We start from the raw sequence: 21,946 nt of genomic DNA, 5'->3' as shown, positions 1-21,946 counted from the left end.
AAGCATCTGGAAAACCTCACTTTTACAAGTCTCTGTTTTAATAAAATATCCTTAATACAGTGGTCTGACTTCAAACTTCTACGCACATCCTACTGGAGTTATTTACCAAGCATGTGCTTTGCACACTGACCTCAGTCACGCAACAGACTCTGGGTTTCTCCAACTGGGGAACTGATGCCTTTGTGAGGTTTTAAGGATGCTGACCCCAGCAGTTAAAAGCTAAAAAGTGTTAGGCCCTAAATGGAAGGTCTTTATGGTTTACTCAGTTGCTGAGGCCTGGGGTATCCCTTCTGCAGCAAAGCTGCGGTATTCTCTGGTGCTAGGAGCTAGCAGATCACATGGTAAATTTGACTTGCTGTCCATAAGAAAAAGGGAATAAAAAGCCTTATCATGGTAGTAGTTACCCTGTCATACTTTGAAAGTAAAGGGAATAGATTATATAACCCATGTACAGCTGCTGGGTATGTGTGGTGCTGTCTGTAGAAAGTTAAGGTCTAGTAGTATTCATTTACAGTGTATAAGCAGCTCATATATTAGAGATCCTTATTGCCTGTTTTAAAAATGTCTCTTTAATCTCAGTTGTTTTCAATAAATACTTGTTTTAAGAAGGCTTTCTGGCTGCCAATTACTGCTGTCATTTCTTCTGGAGGAAGCAGAGCCACAGGCTCTGAGCACAGATTTAGCTTGCTGGGGCAGCTTGGGTCAGGCTCAGGGAACTGCTGCTCCAGCTAATCATTTGGGAGGAGTGCAACCATTTCCCAAAAAGATAGCATGTTGGCCCGATCTCTCAGGTCAGCAAGTGCATGGGGCCTAATGCGAACTATTTATCTTTAGCCCTTTAACTTGTTCATAAGGCCTTATGATTCATAATCAGGAAGGTGCAGTCGGAAGGTGTGTCATCATGCCTGGCCAGCGCCACTTAATTCAGCTCCTTGGATCTTGCCGTCTTGGGTTTTGCAGAATTACATAGCTTCAAATCAAGACTTGTGTAGTATGTCCCAGCTGCATCCTTTTCTGACACATCACTTGAGTAATTAGGTCTGGCTCTAGAAGATTCCTCAGGTAAAAGTGATAAGGAGAGTGGGTGTGAGGAAAGCAATCACTCCTGCTCACAGAGTGCCAGCAGTGATGTTAGGTGTGAATCTGAATCCCTGCCTGAAAGAACAAGATGATTCCTGCAGAGTGTTTTGTGCTGCATGTAAGGCATGCCTGTCTTTTGTATCCTCTCTGAAAGATTGCTCCCATCACTCCTGTGGTGCAGCCTGTTGGTTATGCTGCCCAGGAGCCACTGGGTTGTCCCTTTGTCCCCATCTCAGAGTGCTTGCTCAGCTGAAGTAGGTCATTCCGCTCTCCGGGCAGTCACCCAGACAGGCATGTTCTTCTTCTTCATCAGGGTTTGTTGCTTACCAAGCAGGGCTGACGAGGCAACCCTTTGCTAAGTGTATTAGGGTTTGTCTTTCAGTGACCGTGGTTAAGGAGTTTAAAATTGAGCTGTTTAAGGCTAAGGGTAGAGGGCTGAGATGGGATGCTGCTGGGGAGGGAGCAGACACTCTGCTGTAAAGGTTGCATCAAACTCCAGGCAGTGCAGGCAGGCAGATATTTGCATGTTTTGCAGCATGTACCATTTGGTAGGACTCTTTCCATGAATGGTAGGAGTAATTTTATGGATCTTGGATAGTAACTGTGGCAGTATCTAAGCGGGATGGAGGGACACATGGGCAGCAAACACTGCTTTGGGAGGGACTTGGAAGGAGGTGGCCCAAATGGCAAAGTACCAGAACAATTCTGGGGAAAAATAAAATGCCTGGGGGTAGGGTATTTTTAATGTGCGACACTTGCTGAGTTCAGCGTGATATGTAGAAGTGAGGAAGATTTTCACTGCTGCAGCAATTGATCTGTTCAGCACCAGAGCACCTTACTGCCTCTAGCTGACTTCAGGCAGTGCAATAATTCTGCATGTTGTGCCACCTGATGGATTTTTTGAGGTTTATGGATTACTTTATATGTGATTGTGTGACATGGATAGGCATTCATGAAACTGCAACTACTGATCCCAAGTCTGAACTATTTGCTTTTTATAAATACTGAGCAAAGAACTTGGCTTTTCTTCCTTCTTGTGCATTCTACCAAGCATTTGAATTGCAAACATTGTCATGCAAATGTATGCTCAGAAAAAGTGTGTACTTCATCAAGCTCTGGAAGTTTTCTTCTATAACTACAAAAAAAAAGTCCCTCATCTCTAGATGGCAATTTACATTCAAATCCTGTTTGCTGTGTTCTCATGGTAACTACTCCAAGGGAACATGCACAGTCCATGATAAATAGACATCCTCAGACCTCCAAAAGCAGTGCTGGGGTATAGAGTATTGTTCTTTAGCAAAAACTTTAAAGTTCGTAAGTCCCTTCCTTGCTAAACTGTGTCTTAGGGCATTTTGTGCATTTTATCTCTTAAGGTTTAGGAATTTGTTGGCTGTGAAATGTGTTTACATTCTTGCTGCCTATAAGGTGAGATTAGCCCTTGTGTCCTGTTAGTCAGGAATATCTTTAGCAATTGCTGTAGAGCCAGCCCTCGCTAGGCTTGACTTCCTTTGAGTAGCAGCAGGAATGAATTAAGCAAGTACAGCCAAAGATATCACATGAAAGACTTGAAATACCAGTGAGCTGAAGAAAGCCCTGTTCTGTGTGTGTCTGTGTGTGTACATAGCTGCAACTGCTAAAGATTCAGTTTTTCACAATGGATGAACGCTGAAGGGTGAAAAAGTCTTAAAAGGTAAGGGGTTTAATTCATGCAGATTTTTAAATTATTTTAATCTTGCATACTTGAAGCTGCAGTGGACTTGTAGAAAAATAATATAAAGTGCCTGTAGTTTGGCTGAGCAAGCTATACTGGAAATGTTTCTGGACTTGTATTTTCTTTTAAAGAGGGTAAATGCATGCAGAATCAAGTTTATGAAGAAAGAACTAAATTTACTGGTCTAATCATATTTTCAAGCTCCAGGAGAGCTTTGCTGCCAAGCAGTCTGCTTTAATAAATCACACTTTGTTTGAAAGTTAAAGGGGTGATTGTTTGCAGAGCTGGGAAAAAGTCAGCAGAAGTAGAGCTGTCTGTGCAGAGCGGGGAAGACCTGTGTTGTAGTGATGGGCTGCTTTCTGGAGAAAGATCTTTTCTGTTGTTCAGCAGTCTGTGGTATAGATTTGGGCAAACAAGCTATGTAAAGTTTAGGTTTATAGTATTCCTGTAATTTATTAAGGCATAAGGCATGGCTATAGTTTTGTGATAATTACGTGGAAAGAAAGCGATACTGGGGATGAGTGTGTTTGGAATGGGGGGAATCCAGCGAGTTATCTTCAAAATCCAGAAGTCTAATTTTGTAGTTTTACTGGAGAAACTTGATGGGGCACATTTGAAACAGTAATTTTTTGCCATAGATATACAGGAAATGGAAAATGCCTGGAAAAAATTTATTGCAGTAGTAATGGAAAGGATACCATAACAGCAGTATATTTTGACTTTGTTTGCTGTGTCAGCTCTCCCTTCCATCCCCAGTGAAGTAACTCCCCCAGCACAGCATGTAAAATAGCTCTGTTCACCACTGGTTGTCTTTGCTTCTGGGATCTGCATTTTACTCCCTGCTTTCCCACTTAAAGTGCTTGTCTCTGCAAACATTAGAATTCAGCCACAGGGTAGAAAATTAGGATAAAATTGCTTGAGAGAACCTGTTATGAAGGGAATGGGTTTGATCCTGCATCATTGAAGTCTATGGGAGTTTTATTCTGGTCTCAAGAAGAGCAATCCTAGATTTGCCTTGCAAATCTAGGTGGAGGATGCATGATCTGATAAAGTGCCTATGGGACCAGGAAACAGAGTTCTCATAACTTATAGTTGTTCTTCTCTCACTGATATTAGAATATGTCCCTTTAAACCCCAAATGGTAGCAGTGGTGGTAGGTCAAAATGTAGCTGGTTTTGTTGTGTGACGCATCAATGATATGTATTCAGTATTTCTTTCACTAAACCGGCTTAGTTTCAAAAAAGATAAGATTGTTTTGTTTCTCATTTGTTGGCTTATTCAGACAAATGTATTTACAACCTGTAACAGAAATGGAAGCAGAACAACAATAGTTTTTCCAATACAGCTAGATTACTGATAGGAATTATGTGAAAGTTACAGTGCTGTCTGTCCCAGTCTGCATCAAGAGCAGAAGTTAATGGTGTTTAAGAGTAGAACTCGAATGAGTTACTGAACTTTTTTCTCCTTAACTGTTTATGTTTTCTTAATTTAGTCAGAGGATGCAGCAAAGACTTCAAGGGGGGAACCTCACTGTGATGAATTTGTGAGGACGAAGTACACTTCAGAACATCTGGTGTTAACTCATCAGATGAAACATTAAACATGAAATTCATACTGAAAGCTCATCAAAGCATCTTATTTTTGTTGTCTTACACTCAGAATTTAGCATTTCTGGTGGCTTTAGGCAGTTTATAAACCTCAGAAGAAAGGCAAGTCCTTTCTGAACAGTGTCATTAGAAGTCAAGTTGTGGTTCCAGTTGTATGAAGTGGCGCGTAGTAACTGTAAAGTCCATGTTTTAGGACAACATCTGAGCTGTAGCTGTGTGACAGCAGTCAGTCTAAACTACAGGAAGTTTTTGGCTGACACATGATGAGGTTTGAGGTTGCTGTTATTAGTTTTGTCTCCTCTCCACATTCCTGATGTGTATTCCCTGTTCAGGCAACAGGGAGCGGGCAGCTGGGATCACTTACAGGAGTTTGCTGGGGAGGTGAAAGCACCACAGTTCCTCAGGCTCTGTGGGCAGTAATTGTTTTGTTACTTGGTCCCAAGCACTGGGCAGGGACACACTGTTTAGGTCTGTGAAGCTGCTGGTGAGCCAAGAAGCCCCATTGCACCATGTAAATCATTTGGCACACTGGGAAGTTTTTTGGTTTTGCTGCCACCTTGAATTGTGGCACACATCTGTGAGGATTGCATGATATTCAGTGTAGGAAAGGCAAGTTTGTCACTAAACTCATAGTACTAGGGTCTGTTTCCACTGTTTACATGAGATGTATTGTTGCATTTTTGAAACTCACTCTCTGTAGATCTAGAAATCTTAAAGTAGATGGGTTCAGAGAAGACATCCACTTTGAGAAAGCCAGATAAATGCCAAATCTTCTGTGATGCTGTCTTTCTCAAATGAATGGCTGCCTCAGATTCAGCATGAAAAAGATGTATATGTCCATCTGCAACTTCTCAAACACGCCATTTGTGCATATTTACCAAAAAGAAACAGTGTCCAGCCTCATCAATTAAGTAGTCTTTCAAAGGGAGAAATTATGATTTTTGTTAAAAGAGGTGTACCACTTAAATTAGCTTCAAAAAGAATTCACATGTCAAACAAAAATTGTATTTAGGAAAGCTGATTGTATCTTAAGCATCTCTTTCTGAGTCAAACATTAAGGGTTACGCTGGGTTGTATACTTAAGTCAGCCTAGGAATTTCTCGGGGCAGAAATGGCTGTTCAGCCATGTAAAATTGCTGTTCCCCTGTGACCACTGGCATGCCCAACATAGCAAATCTCAAACCAGCCTGGTTCTTACAGGAATGTATATTTCATTAGCCTCAATGAGCTCTAATCACACGTGTAAATGCTTTGCTTTAGTTATTCCTGGTTTGATGCTGCTTTGGCCAGCACATAACAGAGAACCTGGAGCCACGATGCATTTTGTCACACGGCTCTGAAGAGGAGTGAGGCATAAGTGCAGCTCCCTTACAGTGCAGACTCAGCCTAAAGTCACAAGTCATCTGCACTGAGAAGACAGGACTTGTTACATCTGTTGCTTCCAGTGGTTCATGTTCCATCCTGATGGCCAGTCCCAGGAGAACAGAGTGCTGGTAAGGCAGTAGTAAAAATGCGTTTAACCAATCATGGAATCTCAACAGTACGTTTTCACCATGATCAGAAAATATGGAAGACGGAAGAAAAATCCACTTCTAGAGCAGGAAGAGCCATATTCTTATTTCAATATGATTCAATAGATTGTAAGACCATAAGTAAGGGCAGAACTTTTCTCCACACAATCATCTTAAAAATAGATAGAGTCAGCCAAGTGTGTGGTTCATGTAACTAAGTAAAGATGGAACTAGTCTTAGTGAAACAAAGGGCCATTGACCAGCATTGCTGGCTGTGGATTCTGCAGGCTTTGAGGAGATGAATAGTAGCACCACAATTAAATCACTCATAAGATGGTTGAATGTTAAATTAGTTAGACACTGATGTAATGTTACCATCTATTATAATTCATTCTTTCTCTCTCTCTGTATATATGTGTGTGTAGATTAATCATTTTATAGTTAGTTTGATTATCATATTGATGGTAAGGAGGTTTATTGCCATCCATTTTGGGAAACCATGTATCATGCTAATAAAGCAAAGTAATTTACTCTATAGTTAACTCTTAAATCACAGATGTTTAGGAATTGGAGCAAAGAAGTCTCTTGTGTAACTTTTTTTTGTGAGGGAAAAATATATGGTGACTTTGCAAGTATTGATGCAATTGCAATGAGATGACAGTGTAGGGGTTTTTTTCTCTACTCAATGCAGTTAGTATCAATGCAGGAAGCACAGGAAGACAGGAACTATCTGCTGTTTTAGCCAAGGTGATGTTGACTCACCTGTGTGTGGCCTCCGTGGCAGCACAGATAGCTGTGATCTGCAGAGCTCCTCCATCTCATGTTTATATAAAATATGAAGAAATCAGTAAAGGGGCTTTTTGTTTTACTTATCCTGGAAAGTTCTGAATTACAAGAAATACCTAATTTGATTTTGATGTGGTTCTCCGAAACATCAAAGAACTCAAGGAGGAGAATTTGCAACTCTCAATGGGAGAATGGGACAGGACTGTTGTGTTATAACGAAGCGGCCAAAGGAGAACATATTTATTGCCTTTTTCTGTGAAATGAATGTACATTTATTACCCTTTTCTGTGAAATGAAGAACAAACAGCTGTCTTCCTTTTCTGCCCCTGCCCTGCAAACACACACATACACATATTTCACTAGTCTTGATATCTTGTCTAGTCTGTTAGGTCTGCAAAGCAAGTCCTGAGTATATAATGTAAAAATGTATAGGAATACATGAACAGCAGCTCAAAGGACCAAATTCTAAGAAAAATGCCAAAATTAGACTGACACTACCCGAGATGTGCTGAGATATAAGATGTAGTAGTAATTAACATACCAATTACATGGGATTGAGCTGGGCCATTTATCTGAACCGTCATGCAAATCTTGCTGTCAGATACGTACTGTGCTGGTCACAGCGATCCCCATCACCTCTATAAACTTGAATTTCCTCTCTCTGCACTTAAAAAGTGTCTTAAATGCAGCGTTACGGGGTTCCTGATACTTAAAGGAGATCTCCAGACCACATACTGCAAGTCTACTGCAGCATAGCTCTTGTTCAGCCCACAGTATCCCTGGCTCCCTCAGGTTGAAGTGAGCCTTTGGGAATGATCCAAATCAGTGAGAGCCATGTGCAACACCATGGGACATTTCTGGTGCAGAGGGGCATGCCCCCTGGCCACTCTGGCAAGGGGCAGTGCAGGGAGTTGGGTGGCAGGGTTGCTTGGGGAGGGCTGGGCAGTGGTTCCTGTGCAGGCAGCAGCCCAGAGGCAGCAGCCCTGCTGTGAATGAACCTCTGTGCCTGTGCTGGGGTGGGAATAATCTGCCCTTTCAGTGCTGTCCGACCTCCGGTGTCCTAGCAACACAAAGCTGTTCGACTGAATATTCTGTGGCATTCCTCATTTACACGTAACAGATATTGGCTGTTCTTTAAGCCTGGCTGATTTCCCATTATGGCTTTCGAACAACAGGCTTGATATAGGAAGGAGAAGGGAAAGGGCTACTTAGGAGATAATTTTATGAAACCACATATTTTTTCGGTGGAGGAATTACACTGGAATGTTTCCTTGCTTGAGAAAGCACCGAGCAGGCTGAATTAAGTCTGTGCATTACGTCAGCCTTGTGCTTTGTAGGCATCTTTTATGGGACACAGAGAGAGTGATCCATGTGCAGGGGCTAAATGCTTTGGAGAAGGAGAAACTGCTTGTGGCCTCAATATTGAAAAAGGGATGCAGTCAAGCACTAACTTATTAATGTTACTTGAATCTGATTTTGACTTTTAGGTACAAAGTTGCTGCTCCATTGGGCCATACAACAAACATGGACACTCCGCACTTAAATCAGCTACTCACACTTTTTTATTATTCTAAACCTTGTAGTTTGCAGAGGTGTGATTCATGATTGTTGCAGGGTCTTTCCCATTTTAGAAAATTGGAACCAATCATTTGGAGGAGATTTTTATTATTTTGTGGTGAATATGAGAAGGCTTTTAATCTAAGCTTGTCTTTAGTGCTGCAACCTGTGTCTTCATGGGCAGTCAGCTGCAGTAAAATTTGAGCCAGTCTGCCCTTGCTGGACCATCAAATACTTGCATAAGTAATGAAGGTTACAGAAGTCAGCATTAAGTTTCTTAAAATAAATAAAAATAGTATTTTCTTCCATGAATGGCATGCTGAAGGAGGGCTAGTTAGATCTTTTAGTCTGACTCGGTGTGTGACAAACAGTAAGGAAACCATTAAGGTCTGCTGGAAGGAGGATGACATTCTGTGTTTTCTCTGAAGTGTCTGATGGCTTGAGGTGGTCCTACCACCATGGGTAAGCTCTTCAAATGAATGCAGTCAGTGAGAAAAACTTGTGCCTTCTGGTTTGGATATGTCTTTGATTTTCATGGGGTTTATGTCTTTATCTGCTGGATATTAGTTGTTGTTGATGAATGTATGCTCTTGGTGTGGCTACTCCCCGATTATTGTTAGGGCCTCTCAGCTTTCTCATTGATGAGCTCTTCAAGGCTTTTATTCGAGTTCCTTGCTGCCTTTTTGAAGTCAGATCTTTATTCTCGCGGCTCTTACCTAAATGGTTTCCAGTGTAACCATCTCCTTTATTGTTCTCCAAAACCAGACATCGCATTTCAGTAGCAGTCTCACAGCAGAGGAGCACAGGTTAGCCCACAAATCGCTAAACTGACTTCTGAAATAGCAGAGAATTTTTAGTATTCTCTTTAAAGCAGTGCCCCAGAATAGAAGAATATCAAGATGTAAATGGGATTTGGGCTTGGGGTCCAAAAGAAATAGGTTTTGATGAGACCTAGAGAAGCAGCAGGAAGGTGCTCAGGACTGAAGCAGAGAATAAAGTGACATTTGGATTTGGAATCCTCTTCTACTCTTCTTATGCTCTACAAGTTGATGTCTCTTGTCCCTCTGTGGAGCACAATGTTAGCTCCTTCCACCCATGAGCTGAAAGTTAGGTTCTTCCACCTCCTCCTTTCTCCTTAGCTGCAATAGAGAAGAGGAGGCAATAGCCCTGTGTCCTCTCTTCCCCTGCATGGAGCTGTAGTCTGAAAAAAGGTTGCTCAGTTTAGTGTCACCAGGGAAAGCAAGGAGAGTTGTGATAATGTGGGTCAAAGTTATCTGCAATACTATTTGAGAATGTACTGCTGAAGTGATACTGTGAGAACTAGCTTCTTGGAGAGTTTCAAGTGTGAGATTACTTGTGGTAACTGTACACTAGGTATTAGGAACACACAGGATTAGGTTCTTAATGAATTGTTACAAGGTTTTACAGCCAAGTCAGACTTTGGCTATGACAGATGACATTCATCTTAAACATTTCTTTCAAGTATTTTCATCCTAGTTTTCTGTCCCTGATGAAACTTCATATCTTCTGGGAATAAATGCTTGATACCACGCACCATTAGCTGAAGAAATCAAGTTAGAGGGACCATCCTAAAACACAATTTACTGCTTTTAAGTATACTAATGTATTTATATGCCCAGCCTGCCAATAAATTGTCAAATAACAAAAAAAAAACTTGTAAAGGGTAGATGAAAAGTCTGATGTGGAGGAGTGAAAGTACAGGGAAAAATTAAAAATAATTAAAAAAACTAAAGAGGGGTGAGGTCTCAGTCCATGTAAGTTATTTGATGACATGGAGGGTCAGGGTTTCGCCATCTGCATTTGATCTGTATGCAGCCTTAGCAGCCATGGAGCAGTGTGTGCAGTAGTTTTCTTGACTACTGTAACGAACAGTGTGATGATGGTGTTGGCTATCTTGACATGGAGTTGGTAAGAAAGATAGCTGTGATTGCAATTAGTACCTCACTGCATGTTTCTTCATGGTATGTCTGTGACTCAGGGAGCCTAATTGATTTTCTTCAGAAGAAGCCCGCTGACTGGTCACAGTGTGGGGAGGATGAGACCAGATTGGGGTTTAGTCTGCAGGGACTGGAGGCTTTAGTGAGGATGACCTCAGATGAAATGGCAACAGATTTCTCAGAGGTGGAAAGGAGGGTTTATGAAAAGTTCCAGCTGGGGTCCATGCTGTGAGTCGCACCTTCTGTCGGTGTGCTAAGACCCTGCCAGCAAGGCTTCAAACCTGAAATCCCTGTTTCCCAAATGCTTTTAATTGCCTGTCTCACATGGATGGCCCTGCAGTTGCTGTTTTGGGACTAACAGCTCATGAGACTTGCTGTGCATTTCAATGGAGTCCCTGAATAATGTATTCAAGCAACAAGGGCTCACTTTAGCTGAAAATTTAGGCAACCACTTACAGAGCTCTATATATGCACTTAGAAGACTTCAGTATCTCTGATCTTCAAGCCTGTGCCTTTAAAAACCCATTCCTATTCCACAAAGTTTTTACCAGTGTATAAGAAAGGACAATTATTTTGAGTAGCTAACATTCCTCTGGGTTCATATGAGAGAGAGAGAAAATTCTGTATTCCTTTAGAAGAAATTCCGGATACCTTTAAAAAGGAAGGTTCACAAAGAGGCTGTTGTGTATTTATTCAGGGGTAGCATTTAGTCTATACAAATCAAACAAACAGATTACTCTGAAATACAAGAGTACAGTGACAATAAGTAATAAAAAGTAGATTAAATAGACCTGGGATTGTGATTTTATTGTTCGTTGTTGATGAAAGCATGAAATCTCAGCAAGCCAGTCAGAATCATTTGAGCATCTTTTCCCCAGTAAGGAAGCTAGTTCCGGTTTTTATCTTTGCTGAATATAGTCAAGCATGACCTGAAATATGACCACAGTATCTCTGTAGATGTATCTAATGTCTTGACCTAGTTGAAATCTTCAAACACTGGTGCAAATAGTCAGTGTGGTAATGTACTACTTCACAGCTCTTTAATGTGCTGCTGTCTTAAAAATGACCTTGAGATGCCCTTGCTTGTAAAGTAAGCTGGGTGATAGGCTGAATATAAATACAAAAGCATTTTGACATTCATTTATTGAGTCTCCTGCTTTGAGTGTTTTGGTACAGTAGAAGATCTCTAAGATTACAGTGTTCCTTCTATGCAGTACTATTTTTATCACAGGAAACTCTAACCTGTGGCATGAGGGTGGCTAATTTTGAAGTCTGTCTCTTATCTGAAATACTCAGGGCTGGAAGATGAGTCATGCAGGTCAAATGCAGTAGTTGGAGTTGGAAGAGATCAGCTAATCCTGTAAACTGCTTGCTGCTGGTAAATGCAGTGCTTTCACGTTCAGACCTGTAGAGACTGTACCAAAGATCCAGCTTATCATTACTGAGTTTGCAGTGAAATCCAGCACAGAGTTTGCAGCAGAATTTTTTTTGAGGCACACGGGTTGTTGTAGTATACCCATGCACTTTTTCTAGCAAGTTATCACCAGCAATGTTAGTAATTTTTACAGTCTTTTTATGGGGTTTTAGGGTGGGTGTGTGGATAAAGGCCAGGAGGACTTTGAATGTGCAAAACACTTAACTGTTATTTCGGATTTCAAATATTCCTTGACTTGCCAGTGCCATACAGTAGAAATCCCAAATAAACCTTAGCTGTGGCATGTTTTTGGTTCCATTCTCCTGTACAGTTATAGTGTTTGTCTGAACACAAATACTCTGGGACAGTAAGGGAATGTCTTCCAAAACAAAGCAGGTATCAAACTTGTCTATGTTTCTACCCATACCTGTTCCAGTTACAGCTAACTGCATGCTGGAGAAGACCAGAGAGGGTTTCTTTCCTTGAAATAGGTTCTTAGGTGAGTGGGACCTGATGCTCCAGGTCCTTGGGCAGGACACGCACAGATTACAGTCCTCCTTGTGCTCGAAATGCAACAGTTTTGAGGTTGAAAATCTGTTGAAGCTGTTGTCATCAAAGTTCAAAACTTATGCTAAGGTAGAGAAAGACTGACCTCTTTTTATTTGCTACTGGTTTTTTCCAGAGTAAAACTGCCAGGATTTCATTTTAGGAGTAAAAGAGCAGATTTAAAAAAACTAAGACATGGACAAAAATTACTGGTGTTTAAATAAAAAAATTTACTTTTTTACATCCTCTTTTCTTCCTCTGCATGTGTCTTCCACAAAACGCTTTCCTAAGCCAGGAAAATCAACACTTCTAAGACATTTCTAAGCAAAGCCGACTTGGTTCTACTCAAGTCCTTAGAGAGAAATCTAGAAACAAGGGACTGGGATTTTTTTTTCCCTTTCTACCCCCCCCCCCCCCGCCCCAGTCTCTCTGTGAAGTCCCTCCTGCCTACATAAAGTCTGTAATCTGTCATTACTGTGCCTGTACACTTGTGAGGCAGCCAGGGGTTCAGAAAGGAAGAAGGATTTCCTCAGAGTGAAGTCAGGTATCCTCTGTGTTTCAACAGGGCAAATGATTCAAAGAACGAAAAAGTGTTGTGTTCTCTGTGTTACTCAGATGCTTGGGGTCTTCATTAAGGGTGCTGTCTAGGGAAAAGGGATGGTGTTTTTTTAAAGCTCAGTCAGACTGTAATCTAAGGAACTATTTTATTACTAAAATTATCCATAGGTGTTAGATGTCTGTCCTAATGGTGCTTCTAATTGTGATTTCAGGCAGAAGCTTTGCCCCTTAGGAGACTCACTACAGATCAGAGCAAGCATTTAGCAGCTTAAGGAGCCAAAGTCTCACCAGCAGAGACTCCAGGTCACATTAAAGACTTGGCGTTGGTGCTGTCTGGCACAAATTCAGTGGAGACTTTTGGATTCGGGAAATAATGAATTACAAGTTGTGTCTGTACCACAAAAAACAACCCTTATCAAGTAGAACAGACCTGACTTGTAGTTATTAATTTCACACTTGTGTTGCTCTGTGCCCCAACATGGCTGTGACTGGTGTGATTCCAGATGTTGTCTGGTGATTTTGTGTGCGTAGTTGTTTAGTGGTGCCATTCCATGATAAAAGTGAACTATCTATTGAAAATTGAGTTAACTGCATCTCAGACAATTTTGGAAACTATCAATTGACTTCCTTTCTTGTTGCCTTCTCTATTATAAATTTGATTTTACTTCGCGGGAGTCTTAGTTTTAGGAATTATTTCAAATTTTTACTGTGGAAGATGTATTGCTCTAAGATCACTCATAGTTCTCTTGTCTATCTGAAATTTTCCTACAAAATACAATTTCTTTCGAAGTGTTCATTTGTGAAACAAGTCCAGTTTTAACAGCAATAATGGTAGAAATTTAGCAGACTCCACAGATGAGTCCCATCCTGTATCATTTTGGAAAACTAGTTTGCTTACCACGGGAAGTCTGAAGGAGCACGAGTAAAGATAGAAGGCTGAACATCAGCTACATAGGTAACCCTTGGCATGGAGATTTTATACTAATGCAAATTTAACTCAGTGCTGCACTGAGCAGTGTTGGAGTGAAGATGGGACATCATTCTGTCTTAGAAGCATCTGCAGTTCAGTAGTGGGGTATATGCAGTATTTGCACTCCGGTTGAATAAATGCACATGCAGTTGATTTTTTTAACTATGAAGAGTCCCTCTGAGTGAAGTTATGCTTAAAGTTATCCCTGCCTGCAAGTGTTTATATGATGGAGGCTGAAATCCTCTTCATCCATGGAGTAAAACTACCTGAGTTTTGGCAAGTTGTAAGTTGGATCTGCTGTATTGCTGTGGCTGCCAGTATATATGGGACTGCATTTGTTACTTCTGTTTGGTTTTGTTAGATGTGGGAAACCCTGGATGCATTTCAGTGTTTAGGGTTTTGGCTCCCTCTGTGACCAGCTGCAGCTCTTCTCCATACTGAGGACTGAGGAGTTGCTGTGATGGCTCAGTCAAAAACCCCCAAGCAATGGGGGGTATCTTCTAGTATTCCATATTGAAAACACAAGAGATGAGTTCAGCACATCTCTTACCGCCACCCTGGTTTACTCAGAGCAGCCATACTTGTTGCAGATGTAATTCCAATGATATGCCAGGAGGGTTTGACTCTCCAATTTAATAGCCTCGTGTCTGTGAGTAATTAAAAATAACTAGCAATGTAAAGTGATGGAGTATGTGATTAAAATTGCAATGGTCTTTATGTTGCCCTGCATTGATCCCATGCTAACATCTCTTGCAACGTTTCATGGTTTTCTTTAAAAATGCAAGTATTTGAAATTAGGTGTCTGTGTGACTAGCCCACCTTCTGGTGACAGAGCAGGACTCTTTCAAATTTTTGTAGTTACAGGAAAAATGTTATGAAAATGTTGCCTCTTCCTCTGTGACCCAAAAAAGATTTTTAAAACAGTAACATGAGTTTTCAAGCCAGCTGTGTGAGTGACTTTTGACTCTTTAAGTGCCTGGGGGTGACAATAAAAGGATTAGGTGGTGCAGCAGCCATCTGGCTTTTAAAGTGGGAGGTGCTCTCTTGCAAAGGGAAACTGTCTTGTGAGAGAGACATCTGTCATGTCACTAGCATTTTGCCTGGCTTTGCTGTATCCCCACTCCGATCTATGCATCTGCTTCCCCACCTCAACGCACCAAAAATAGTGTTGTGTTTGCAAGCCTCATGAAGAATGTCACCAGTGAGTTTGGGGGGGGTTAATGGACTAAAAGTAATTTTATTGTTAAAGAAAAAGAGATATATTGACCTGTGTGCACTTGTGGCAAGCATCATCCTTCAGGTACACAAGTTGAAAAGTGAATGTTTTTCATTATGATTTTTGTGTGTATATCTATGTCCTTTCCTGCCTTTCCTGTCAAGCATCATCAGTTGTGTGCACAGAAAGAGGCAGACAGGTGTGTGCATGGACATGCAAAGGGCAGCTTTGCCAGGCTAGTTCCCTAACTAACAGCAGTCACTTGGCTGCCTTAAAGTGGAGACATATGAAAAACACTGTTGGCAATACCAGTCATGACAATATCAATATCCTCCTTGTAAGCATTCATGCTGGGTGTTCACTAAAATGAAAAGATTTTGCTTATGGCTTATTTTACTCGTGGTGGCAAAATTCAAATGAAACACATTGTTGAGAAAGATGAGTTTGTTGGCGTCTTTCACAGAGGCACTTTTCCCCTTTGGAATTTTCATTTTTTTATACATGTGGTTATTGAAATAAAACGTTAAATCACATTTGTAACAGTGTCATTAATGTAACAACAGCCAGAGTGGTCCGGAGTTGATGTAGCTCTAGAGTGTCCCTTGGATGCTGTCTCAGAGAGAGGGCAAAAGGAGCTGCTGGCAGTGGCTGATATTCTCCATAGCCCCAGACTGCCCACTGGCACCAGACTGGGTCCTGTCGGCACACACGGAGTGTTAATTACCCCAGGCAGGACAAGGCCCACTGAGGTGACTAGCCACTTTATAGAGCACAAATGTTTATTCAGTTTTGTTCAGTGCTATTGACTGTGGAGGAAGGGCCAGGCTGTGGTGTTATTCCATTGGAAAGTCTTTCTCTGTTGGAGGAACAGTGAGTGATGGGGAGTGTTCATCTGTGCAGCTTTACAGCAGCTCAGCGCAGAAGGGCTGCTGCATCTGCAGAGGAGCCTCCCATCTCTGCTCCAGAAAACAAATTAATGAAAGGAGCAATAGCAAACTTTTTGTTTAGACATTTTGTCTTTTAAAGGAGGCAGGTAGAAGCCAATCTATCAAAATTTTTGAAGCTAACTAATTGACAACTCAGAGGTGTCATCATTAGCATGTAGTGTTTTGTTCTGTGGATAAAGGCACTGATCGAAAAGGTTATACTGGATATTTGAAATGAACTTTTGAGTCTGTGCTTTCCTGAATTGGGATGAGTAATTTATTTGCTAAATTGAACAAGAGGCATGATTAAAGCCAGTCAATAAATACCAAGAGAGTCCTCTGACTTATAATTGCCCAGTGCTTGATCTTGCTGTCCTGTCACTGAAGACCTTCAGATCTTTATGTGAACCCCTGACTGTGTCTGTGAGATCCCCCTGTCTGAACTTCTTGCAAAATACTAAACACTGTACTGCAAATGACTGTGCAGGAGGGTAAGCTGATGGTTTAAAGTGGATGATGATAAATCATGCAGATAAATTAAATGTTTTATTTACATGTGACATTTCAGTACAGGGGTTGCCCGTGCTTTGCCAGGCAGCAATTAGTGCTATCTTGAGTAGCTTTGCATGGCTGTGGGTGGTTTACCTCAAAGGATGGTGAAAGCACAGGTGACCCACAGGATTCTCATATGGGATGACAGGATCGCTGAGGCTCCCAACAGCAGAATCATACTGATCAGTATTCACAGGTTTTCATAACTGAGTGGCTGTGGGGATATCTGTTTTCTAAATGAAAAATTATGCTGAAAAAACTTCAGACAAACTAAGGGAAACTTACTTCAGATAAGCAGATTTTTTTTTTCTGTTTACAGAATAGAATATTTTTATTGTTTAGCAGCAAATAGAAACTCTTTTAAATACAGCTTATTAAAGATTTGAGGTACCACTGGCAAATTTTCATCCCTGTCCATAGCAGATAATTGTCAATATACTAAAAATTGAGTATTTTCTCTCCTTTTGGTTTTGTTTTTTATTAAAATCATACCACTGTATTTGTGTATCTTCAACGTTTGGAATCATCTACAGGGACTTTAAACTCAATTGCTAAAGAAGCAAAATACTCAACCTTATAGCTGTTGACCTCTTAGCTGCCTGTGCATCTTCCTGTTGTTTCTTCCTGCACAACAATGGTCTGCAAAGATACATGAAATGGAAAGAGAGAGCCGATTAGATTAAATGACTGTAAATGCTGTGTCTGTGGAAATGATATTGTGTAATTACCGTGTGATTTTCACTCTGTAGATACATTTATTATGCTCAGAACTGCTAATATCCTGTAAGACATTGTGTAGCCAGTTTTAAGCCTTTGTGCATTTCAGATTGATACAATTTTCCCTTTCTTTATTTCCCCTGACATCTCTAACCATTGCTATTAAAACTGTTGGTTTGAACCTGCTCATTTTAGATGCCAGACCAGTTTGATCAGACAGTGGTGCTTAACCAGCTGCGCTATTCTGGGATGTTGGAGACAGTCAGGATTCGGAGGGCTGGTTTCCCAGTCCGGAGGCCCTTTCAAGACTTTTATAAAAGGTAAACACACTGACTTGTGCACTTCAGCTGTAAATCACGGGTACCAAGCCAACATTCCTGTGTCAAGGAATAAAAGTAAAAAGAAAAGAAACAATATGGCAAAAATAGAACTTAAATGAAGCAATAAATACTTTTTGTTTGCCAGGTATAAAGTCCTCATGAGAAACTTAACTCTGCCTGATGATTTAAATGAAAAATGTGCCGTCCTACTTCGTCTGTATGACAACACAAGCACTGAATGGCAGCTTGGAAAAAATAAGGTAAAATAATCTGACTGTGCATATTGTGGGGCTAGTGCTTGTACAAAGCTGAGGGGATAGGATTTAGGCTGCACAGCTGCAGAGATGTAGTTGTAATGGTAATTACTTCTGGCCTTAAAAGAAGCTGTGAATGCCTGTTGGTGCTCTTGAAACCCTTATAGCAACAGTTAATGGTTGTGCTGAGGAATTTGCTGTCCAAGGCACTTAGGCACTGACTGGTGATTTCAGTCATGGAGAAAGAGTCCACTTGAATTTTCTGTCACTGCTCACAAGTGATAGCACTGGTGAGGATCAGAACTTGAAATATGGCATTTGGATTTTATCATCTTTAGAAATATGGAGCATGTGAGCTAACACTTTTGTTCTGCAGGGAGCTCCACTCATACTAGTAAACCCACCTACATGATACCTCTTCAGTGGCAGAAATCGGGAAGGAATTTTAGCCAGTGTTCATGTGGCAGAGTTGAGCTCCAAGGTGTGTTTGTCATTCTAATCTGAGAGTCTTTTTCAGAGGTAAACTAGACATTGATGTAGCCCAGAGCTTTTTTTTTTTTTTAATCAAATTATTTTAATTAAAATAATCAAATTTTAATTTGAGAAGTAAAACAATCCAGGTGTTTTTGCATGCTCATTTTGCAAGTTTGATTACAGAAAACAGCTTGTGATTTGTGCTCTTGGACTTTAACAAATGCTTTCACAAGCATTGTGGACTCAAGAGAAGATTCCCCATTGCAAGATTTGAGATTTCCTAAATATTAAAAAGTTTTTTAAAACCTTTCTCAGTGCCATAAGGTAGCAGAAATATTTTTTAAAATCTTATTGATTTCTGTATGAAACACACTTCCCCTTATCCTTTTCTCTTGAGAACTGCATAGTTTTGAAGGGTTTCTTCCATTCTGTGTGCTTAAGGAGTCTCAGATTTCTGTTGGGAAAGTTGTTTTAATCATTTTACAGTTACTGTAATAGAATATGAAATACTCTGCTAGCAGTTGATGTCATCTCCCATCCCATTTTTGTAGACAATGGCTTACAGACAGCACAGTGGTAACATTCAGCTGCAGAGCTGGGCTGTGTTTTCTGTTGATATAGTGTGTTGACAGTATTTATGCATGGACCCCAGAGAGTGCTTTGGCATCTTAGGGATATATATTTATCAGAACCTGAAATTGTTTTAATCAGCTGCTCATCAGGACCTTGGCAGGAGTCAAAGTTCTGTTGTAACTTCCCCGCCTGGGGCCTGGGCTCGTCCTCCCCCAGGAGCTGCCTGTGCATTTGTAAGAGTCTTCATAAACAGCTTATTGTAGAGGAAAACAAGAGGGCATTGGTTTCAGACTGAACATGGGATGGGGCACTCTCCTGGCCCTACATTATTTAAAATTGATAATGATGACATTGCAATGATTTAGCTTCAGTGTGACTTTTTTTTTCTTCTCTTTTACATCTCCAGCTGCAATGCACCTGCTCAGGAAAAGGCATTAACCTGAGCTTAACAACTGCTTAACATCCATTTCTGTTCAGGAAGTAGCTGAATGCCTCTGTGAAGCAGAATTTTGGTGTGTTTTTAAAGCTACTGTGTTCAGAGCAAAGAAACATTGCCCACTGAGTGAAAGAAAAGGCTTTTTCTACTAGTAAAAACATTGTATAGAAAGAGCTGCCCGGTGCAACTTGGACATTGGAACTCTGAGACTTTCTGTGCAACTTTTTATGTTCCTTACTGTTGGGTAATTTGTGCTAGAAAGTCTCTTTCTAGTTTTGTTCAAAACTCAGAACTGTGCCTCTCCTCAAGAGTGCTGCCGCTTTGGCTTTGATGATGGGCTTTTTTTCACATAAATGCAGAGGGAAAACTACCTTCTTTTGCATTTGAACACCCCCAGAAGTCCACTGGGGTTCTTTTTTTAGGTTGATGCTTTTTTTTTTTTTCACAGCAAGAGAAAACCTAAAACACTTCAAGGAAAGACTCCTGCTTTTAGATGTCTTTACAGCCTTTCTCCCTTACCAGATCCCACCCTGTCCGTGAGCTTTCCTTATTGCCATGTTGTGGTGTGCAGCCTGGCTCTCATCCTGTTTAATCAACATATCACTGCACTGGCTATTTTCAGCTGCCCATGTGTTAGGCATGCCAGGCTGTTGTCACCTATAGCTGATACCAGCAGACTTGGCCTTCAAAAAAGAGAAGTTGAGAAGAGCTGCAAAAAGCGCTGACAGCAGATAGCTCACCAGTATGTGACTGTGTGGTAAAGAGCAGATGTCAAGGCAGGTGGAAGAGGGAAGCTGCTTGTCTGGAGAAGCAGTTTTATTCATTTAAGGTAAAATAAGCTGTGTTAGCTCAGTGTATGTCAATGCCACATGCTAAAGCTGCCTCTAAGAGGCACTAGGTAGTCCAGGTGAGTGATCCAGGTTAGTGCTTGGAAGAGAGCCTGGGAAGCAGTCTGCCCCTGGGAGAGTGGCTGGCTGTGGTGGGGTGTCTGACCCTGGCAGCTCTTTCTGTGTAACAGCAGGAAAGCACAGTCAAGTCAATGTGAATATGAAAACACTCTCATTTCTGTTTACTTCTGCAGTCCTATAGTAGTGTCATTGGAAGCAGCAAGGCTTGTAAGCCACAATCTGATGGGACTGTGGAACAGCTAAATTTTTGGGGTGGTATTACTGCCCCTCAAAATGGGAAGTTTGTTATAAGTCCTGCAGCTTCTCTGACCCGTGTTAATCTTTGGTGGGAAAGGCTGTTCAATGAATCCAGTAATTATGGGGGTTTTTTGAAAAACCCTGCTCCTAATTAAAAGTTCCAGTAATCACTCTTTCCACTGAAATCCAAAGTTAGAGGATCATCTACAAATATTTTCTTTTAAAAGAATACTTTATTTTCTGCTGAGGAAATAGTACATTTGTCTCTGAATTCAAAGCTGAGGCTTGCTGTTTGGACTAATATTGGCAGCACCATGGCTGTCCTTTAAATATAATGTTCTCCAAAAGTTGTTAAGCCAGAAGTTTTCTTATTTAGGTGTTTCTCCGGGAGTCCTTGGAACACAAGTTGGAGAAACAGCGAGAAGTGGAAGTCACCAAGGCAGCAATGATTATCCGAGCACACATCTTAGGTTACGCAGCCCGGTAAGTGACTGGATGAGAATATTAATTATCAGGATTTGAAATAAGTGGATGGGGTGTCAAGGAGTTAAATCCTTCTGAGACGATTCTTAACTTTTTCTAAGGACCGGGCATTCAAATACGGTAAGTGGCTTTTGAAAATACCAGCTAAAAATACCCATGAATAAAACAAAGTTTTAATATAATTAATAGGACAGTGTAAAAATTTGGAGGTCAGCCAGTATCCATCGGATTGTATCATGGCATTAGATCCATGGTGTTAGATCCATGGTGGATGGCACCTAGTGGGGTGGCCCCAAATTACCAGCTGAGATCATGATTTATCTTTGCTTCCTCATGGTGAGAAAAGAAAAGGCTAATAAAACTAATCTGTTTGGTTCTTAGAGAACCATGACATTAGGTTACTGATTAATGTTTCATTTATCTACCTGGCTTCACGCATTATGTGTTAGGTGGAGTTACTCATCCCATCTGTTTATTTCTCTGGGTTTTTTTACAAGTCAGTTGAGGACAGTTTAAGGAAGCTTGTTTGCATAATGAGGTAATTTCTTTTCATGTCTATATTAGCCCTGTTCTTATATTCTGACCAGTATGTTACTTAAAAACTATATCCTTTTTTTAATGACAAAGTTATCCTGCTGTCGATGGTCTTTCTTTTCAGAGATGTGAGATGACTATCTATGTATATTCTTTCTCTTCATGTGTGCACACACACAGAGCTGTCCTTTTAGCATATCCATATCAGGGGAATAAGAACATGTAAGGCAGGTAATGTGCATTTCCTTAAATGAAGACACAGGCAGTGCTGTCAAAGCAATGAGAAAATCTCTTTCTTCTCAAAGGGAGAAGAATGTGAACTACAGGGGGGAAACCATCACAGAGCTAGAGCTACTACTGAGAGGAGACCTCATTGCGGTCCACAACTTCCTCATGAGGGGAAGAGGAGAGGCAGGCACTGATCTCTTCTCTGTTGTGACCAGTGACAGGACCAAAGGGAAGGGCCTGAAGTTGTGTCAGGGGAGGTTTAGGTTGGATATTAGAAAAAGGTTCTTCCCCCAGAGGGTGGTTAGGCACTGGAACAGGCTCCCCAGGGAAGTGGTCACAGCACCAAGTCTGACAGAGTTCAAGAAGCGTTTGGATGATAATCTCAGGCAC

At 41.0% G+C, this 21,946-nt stretch overlaps 1 protein-coding gene across 1 annotated transcript in view; it reads left to right on the top strand.

Annotated features, from left to right (window-relative positions):
- MYO10 (myosin X) overlaps nucleotides 1–21,946 on the top strand; it is a 161,569-nt gene that overhangs the window by 111,932 nt on the left and 27,691 nt on the right. The window contains exons 20-22 of the mRNA XM_032712055.1: nucleotides 17,305–17,429; nucleotides 17,575–17,689; nucleotides 20,688–20,794. Of these exons, the coding sequence (XP_032567946.1) occupies nucleotides 17,305–17,429; nucleotides 17,575–17,689; nucleotides 20,688–20,794 (347 nt within the window). The remainder of the gene's footprint in view (nucleotides 1–17,304; nucleotides 17,430–17,574; nucleotides 17,690–20,687; nucleotides 20,795–21,946) is intronic.

Source organism: Chiroxiphia lanceolata, chromosome 1, assembly GCF_009829145.1.
Source record: "Chiroxiphia lanceolata isolate bChiLan1 chromosome 1, bChiLan1.pri, whole genome shotgun sequence".
Lineage (NCBI taxonomy): Eukaryota > Metazoa > Chordata > Aves > Passeriformes > Pipridae > Chiroxiphia > Chiroxiphia lanceolata.
This window is presented reverse-complemented; position numbering and strand designations above follow the sequence as displayed.